General features: G+C 37.2%; 1 protein-coding gene across 1 annotated transcript; it reads left to right on the plus strand.

The window, feature by feature from the left end:
• The first annotated feature begins 2,356 nt into the window (after window positions 1–2,356).
• LOC130217456 (reelin domain-containing protein 1-like) lies at window positions 2,357–7,174 on the plus strand. Its single transcript, XM_056449568.1, has 4 exons — window positions 2,357–2,567; window positions 3,543–3,768; window positions 4,746–4,870; window positions 6,720–7,174. The coding sequence occupies exons 1-4, from the start codon at window positions 2,357–2,359 to the stop codon at window positions 7,172–7,174; spliced, it is 1,017 nt and encodes a 338-aa protein (XP_056305543.1).
• The last annotated feature ends 208 nt before the right edge of the window (window positions 7,175–7,382 follow it).

The raw sequence follows: 7,382 nt of genomic DNA on the forward strand, positions 1-7,382 counted from the left end.
GGGAGGTCATCTTTTTCAGTAATGTTATTTTGTATAATACATCCTTCAGTAAATCAAATGCATTTATTTAAATGACATTTATTTAATTAATGAAACATATTTAAGCTTTCAGTGTTTTGTGGGATATTTTGTGTATTCTGACCTACAATATCCTCTGATTAGCTGTTTCAGAAGTTACTGTAGGTCAAACTATGCATCTAATTTTACTTTACTTTTAGGCTATATGTAGAAACAAACACCTATTTGACAAGATATGTGTCTTGTGAACACTCACCATGTCTATTGGCATAGACTGATTGACGTGATTATGCGTTCACAATTGTATAATTCATTTTATAGGGTGGTCAAATGTATATATCATCTATTAACCCCCCCCAACCTCCCATACATGCTGTTTTGATGTCCTTCAGGGGAATAATTATTAAATAGGAGGGTCATCCCCCCCCCCCCCCCCCCAAAGTCCCCTGTAGTTCGCACCCTGTAATTACTAAAATACATAAATGAAAAAGAGAACATGCTAAATTTGATACCTTGTGCTTACATTGTGTGTAAGTTTTCACAAGTATAATAATAACAGTAATTTTTGAACTCATGTGGACCAAATCCAACTTAAATAAATACTGTGAACATGTAAAAGTATTGGGGGAAGTGAATACAATATACACTGTAAAAAGTGCTGGGATCCACACTATCGATTTGTGCTGGGACAGTATGAAGGATTTAAATTAACTTATAAGTTTTTACAAATTTAAGTGGAATGAACAAAAAACAATTAAGTTGTCCCCCTCAAAAACCTCAAGAAATGTGTTGTTTCAGATAATTTTAAATAAGTAGTTTGAACAAACAAAACATAAATAAATTTGTTGAGTTTTGAGTGCACCGTTTGTAGTACAAACATCATTACAGCTTTGGGAAGTCCCCATAAAGATAGACAAAATTAAAGTGTGTGTGTGTGATTGAAGGAGGATGTAGTAGTTCCTGGATCAGCAGCTGTTGCACATCCTGGGAGAGAGAAAAAAGAACATCAGGATAAAAGAACAACAGGATTAGAAGAGAGAAGGAGAAAGAGAGAGAGAGAGAGCAATGATACTCCAGCAGACAAACTTCAGGGTCAGTTTGTGTTGCACCAATAACAAGGATAGAAACTTCTTCAATGTAAGTATTTATATAATCTCTACACCTTTTACTTAAGCAACACTGATAATTCAATATATCTATAACTGTTAGTTCTGTACATGTGTAAATAAACAGAAGAATGTGACATTGACTTTAAATTAGTTTTTACATTTCTTACCACAAGGAATTGTCCGATGCAAAGATATTCAGACTTTTTAATTAATGCATTTAAAAATATATACATTAAAGGTAATGCATGAACTGCAAAAATCATGCAATGTTAGTCACTCTGGATAAGTGTCTTTCTAAAACAAATGTAATGAATAAAAACGAAAAAGTAAACAAAACTTAATTTTGAATATATATAGGAATGCAAATAAAAAAACATGTTATAGTTATAAAATGTTATATGTTAAAAAGAAGTGTACAGTGCTCAGCATAATTGAGTACAGCCTATTTTGAAAATGAATATTTTTATCTATTTTGTCAGTGCATTTAAACAAAACAGTTTTATTAAGCAGATATATTTATGAAAATAATATTTTAGTCACCAAACATATTTAGAAATTGAAAGATAATACAATTAAATTCAAGCTAAATATTGCAGAAAAAATTTACAATCTACAAAATTTCAACTAAATTTCTCTTCTTTAAATTTTCCTCTTCTTTAAATTTGTATTTAATATTTCTCTATAACATATACATTTGGGTGTGCATGTTTTAGGACTGTTATCGTAAGTTATTTTGTTAGATAAGCTCCAGATTTGGCTTCCGTACTGACTAATCTAATGTATATTTACATTTACATTTAGTCATTTAGCAGACGCTTTTATCCAAAGCGACTTACAAATGAGGACAAGGAAGCAGTTTACACAACTATAAGAGCAGCAGTGAACAAGTGCTGTAGATAAGTTTCAGGTGTGTAAAGTCTAAGAAGCAAAGCATTAGTAATGTGTTTTGTTTTTTTTGAGAAAGAGTACAGTTAGTGGTATAGCCAGAGAGGCAGTTACAGATTAGGAAGGAAAGTAGAGACTAAATAGTAGAGTTTTTAGTCGTTTCTTGAAGACAGCAAGTGACTCTGCTGTTTGTGAGGGGTGTACTTATATATGCTGAGCACTGTATAAAAATGTAATAGCAAACAAACACTGATTAAAAATGATGATGATGATGATGATGTGTGTATATGTGTTTGTGTGTCTGTGTTTGTATGTGTGTGTAAAACTCTCTGTTGTCCACCAGTATGATGCTGATTCTGATGAAGGCAGTGTTGGCCGGGTGTGTGTTGGTGTGTGTGTTTCCCTGCTGCGGTGTGTGTTTCTCTCGTGGGGCAAGTGTGTCCTCATGTGTGAACATGAAACCTGGTCACATCAGCTCCTTTCCGCAGCACACACACTCCGCCATCAGCATCCGCAGCAGTCGATCAGTGTATCTGCCACAACACACACTCACAGGTAAACAACGATCTATCTATCTATCTATCTATCTATCTATCTATCTATCTATCTATCTATCTATCTATCTATCTATCTATCTATCTATCTATCTATCTATCTATCTATCTATCTATCTATCTATCTATCTATCTATCTATCTATCTATCTATCTATCTATCTATCTATCTATCTATCTATCTATCTATCTATCTATCTACCTGTCTGTCTGTCTGTCTGTCTGTCTATCTATCTATCTATGCCTGTCTGTCTGTCTATCTACCAGTCTATCTACCAGTCTATCTATCTATCTATCTATCTATCTATCTATCTATCTATCTATCTATCTATCTATCTATCTATCTATCTATCTATCTATCTATCTATCTATCTATCTATCTATCTATCTATCTATCTATCTATCTATCTATCTATCTATCTATGCCTGTCTATCTATCTATCTATCTATCTATCTATCTATCTATCTATCTATCTATCTATCTATCTATCTATCTATCTATCTATCTATCTATCTATCTATCTATCTATGCCTGTCTATCTATCTATCTATCTATTTATCTATCTATCTATCTATCTATCTATCTATCTATCTATCTATCTATCTATCTATCTATCTATCTATCTATCTATCTATCTATCTATCTATCTATCTATCTATCTATCTATCTATCTATCTATCTATCTATCTATCTATCTATCTATCTATGCCTGTCTATCTATCTATCTATCTATCTATCTATCTATCTATCTATCTATCTATCTATCTATCTATCTATCTATCTATCTATCTATCTATCTATCTATCTATCTATCTATCTATCTATCTATCTATCTATCTATCTATCTATCTATCTATCTATCTATCTATCTATCTATCTATCTACCTACCCATCCATCCATCCATCCATCCATCCATCCATCCATCCATCCATCCACAGACTTAGTGAATAATAATGTTGTTGTTGTTGTTCTCAGTGACAGTTCAGAGTTCGCGGGCCTTCATGGGCTTTCTTCTTCAGGCTCGCTCTGTTCTGGAAGACCGGCTGATCGGCGGTGAGTTCACACTCCACACCCCCGGCACACACACACTGTCCTGCCTCCGCCCTGACGACACCGTCACACACTCCCACAAAATGCTCAAGAGGAACCTGTCTTTCAGCTGGAGGGCCCCGGCTCAGCCCAGCGGAGACCTGCGCTTTTAGTAAGAAAAAATAGCTGATTTGTACATATACTAGCCTAAAGGGATAGTTCACCAAAAAATTATCATCATTTACTTACCTTTTACTTCTAAACCGGTTGTCTTTCTTCTGTTGAACAGAAAATAAGATATTTTTAAAATCTGTAACCATTGACTTCCATGGTAGGACAAACATACTATGGAAGTCAATGGTTACAGGTTTTTTTTAATATCTTATATTTGATATTTAGCAAAATAGATATTTTTCAAATTATCTACTTAAGGCATTAACATTTTCACACTTTTCTCTCTTGTTTAAACACTTGCAAAGTTCAAACCTTCATATAAAAATAAGTCCAGTATTATAGAATGAAACCAAAGATCAAAATCATTTGATCCTCATTTATTTATTCCGTAATGGCGCCCTACAGCTACAACTTATACCTTCCTTTAGCATGTCCAGAAGTTCTATCTATCAGTCGACTTCCATAGTATTTGTTTTTCCAGCCTGATCTCACGAGAAAACGTAAGTATTTTACGTTTTGACAGTTTAGTGGCTAATTCGTACGAATCGTACGAGTTCAGTTGTACGAAATTGTACGATTTTAAAAAGGAGGCGTGGCACCTAACCCCACCCCTAAACCCAACCGTCATTGGCGGATGAGCAAATCGTACTAAATTGTACGAATTAGATCGTACGAATTCTTACGAATTAGCCACTAAATCAAAAAGTTACGAATTGCCGTGAGACTGTGTTGGTTTTTCCTACTATGGAAAGTCAATGACTACAGATATTCAGCACTCTTTAAGATATCTTGTTTTGTGTTCAACAGAAAAAGGAAACTCATAAATGTTTGTATTCACTCGCGGAAAAGTAAATAGTGAGTAAATCTTCGTTTTTGGGTGAACTATCCCTTTAACCAGAAACACATGAAGGAGTTTTCGGCTGAAAATGTAATCATTTAACGTGTGGTGTGATTTTGGTAAATGTCTCTCTGCAGCATCACGCTGGTTCAGTCCTATTTTGTGTACTGGTCTCGAATCAGATCGGCAGTGGTGCATGATGGGACACGTAGTTCTCAGAGCACTAAGAGTGTTACAGGACAACCGCTGGTGAACACATCAGGTAAATGAACTAAACACATAACATAGGTTAGAGTTAAATCACCACCAGAACACAATGGAAAATGCATTGCAATGCACTGGCAACTTGAACTAACTGCATAGCCCCAATCCCCCAAAATAGCAATACCCTGGAATTAAATTAGTAAACTGCCTAGCAACAAGCTAAAACACCCAGTAACCATATAACGACAATTCATAAAACCCTAGCAACAACACATTGACTACTTAGCGACAATCCAGAATACCCTAGCAACCACAGTGACAATCCAGAATACCCTAGCAACTGCAAAAAAAACAATGACAATACATTAACAACTGCATGCCTTGACAGAAATGTAAATGCTTTGTATGCTTTATTGAATTTGTATGTGTGATATGTATAATATTGTTTTGTGTATGTGTGTGTGTGTGTTTCTGTGCAGCCTCAATACTGGAACAAACACCCAAACACATATCCCTCTCCACACACACAACAACATCCACACATTCTCCATATAACACAAACACTGACACACATTCATCATCATATAACACAAACACCAACACACATTCACTATATAACATACACACAACCCAATCTGTTAACACACAATCCAACACACAATCACTAAGTGCCTTCCAAACACCTTTATCTTCACAAACAAACACACAATCACCTCTATCCTCACATAAACACACATCTACACAAACATTTCCAATCACACCCTCAACTCAAAGCATCTACAGCTCTACACACACCAAAACACACATAAACACACAAACCCTTGATGATATCACACACAAAACCACTAATAATAGCACACACACTGTCCCAAACCTGACTCACAGTGTAGATGCACACACATTTACACACATCAAAACAGACGTGAACACACAACCCCCTGATAACACACACAAAATCACTAATAACAGCACACACACCACTCCAAACCTGACTTTTGGTGTTTATGCACACACCTTTACACACACTACACAATCCAAAATGGGCGTAAACACACAAACCCCTGATCACACACACAAAACCACTAATAACAGCACACACACCATATCAAACCCGACCAGTGTAGATGCACACACATTTACGCACACTACAAACACCAAGATGGACATAAATACACAAGCCCCTGATGATAACACACACACAACCACTAATAACATCACACACACAGTCCCAAACCTGACTCACAGTGTTGATGCACACACATTTACACACACTACACACTCCAAAGCAGGCATAAACACACAACCTCTCGACAACACACACAAAACCACTAATAACAGCACACACACCATATCAAACATGACCAGTGTAGGTGCACACACATTTACACACACCAAAACAGACATAAACACTCAACCCCCTGTTGATAACACACACAAAACCACTAATAACAGCACACACATCATTCCAAACTTGACACACAGTGTAGATGCACACATATTTACACACACTACACACACCAAAACAGACATAAACACACAACCCCCTGATGATAACACACACAAAACCACTAATAACAGCACACACACTGTCCCAATCTTGCTGTTACAGACTCACGGTGTTGATACACACACATTAACACACACTACAACCACCAAAACAAACACACAAACCCCTGATAACACTAATAACAGCATACACACCATCCCAAACTTGACTCATAGTATCGATGCACACACATTTACACACACCAAAACAGACAGAAACACACAACCCCCTGATGATAACACACACACCACCCCAAGCCTGCTGTTACAGACTCACAATGTCGATGAACATACATTTACACCCACTACAAAACAACAAACACACATTCACACACAGTTCTTCACAGCATCCCTCCATCCAGAACCCTCTCCAGCTCTCCGACGCTCTTCATCTGAATTTTTTCCATCCCGGGAACCAACAGAGGGCGCTGTTTCTCTGACACGGCGCAAAAATCACGCTTCTGATCTGTTTGGAGTTGTTCTCAAACCTCCCAAACAGCCCAAAACCCCGTCTGGAGCTCCAGAGGGAGGAGGGAAGATGCCAGAACGTGTGCCCAGCCACAGTGCATCTGAGCTGGGCTTACTGCTGGGACTCTCTGCTGCTCTGGGAATGGCCGTAGCTGTTGGTCTCCGGTACTTGCAGAGGAAACACTGTCGAAAACGCACTGCCGTGTCACTGAACGACCGCCATCATGACGACAGAGGAATCATCCACGTCCAGGAGTGTGGAGACCTGGTGCAGGTGCGCAAAATACGGCAGAACAGTTTCCTAGTGTTGCAAGCCGAGTACAACCTCATAACACCGCAAGGAAACTGAACATGATCTGAATACTGTGTTTGAAGTACAGTAGCATGTGTTTGGGGCTCAGTAAAATTTCTTTATACTTTTTTGTCGCTTATTATACTTCATCAAAAGTACAGTAAAAAAAATAGTAACCCTAGCAGCCATCCAGAACACCCTGTCAGCTTGCTTTCTATCACATACACCATAGCAAACATTCGAAACACCTTATCAACTTGCTTAT

The sequence above is a fragment of the Danio aesculapii genome, chromosome 23 (genome assembly GCF_903798145.1).
Source record: "Danio aesculapii chromosome 23, fDanAes4.1, whole genome shotgun sequence".
Lineage (NCBI taxonomy): Eukaryota > Metazoa > Chordata > Actinopteri > Cypriniformes > Danionidae > Danio > Danio aesculapii.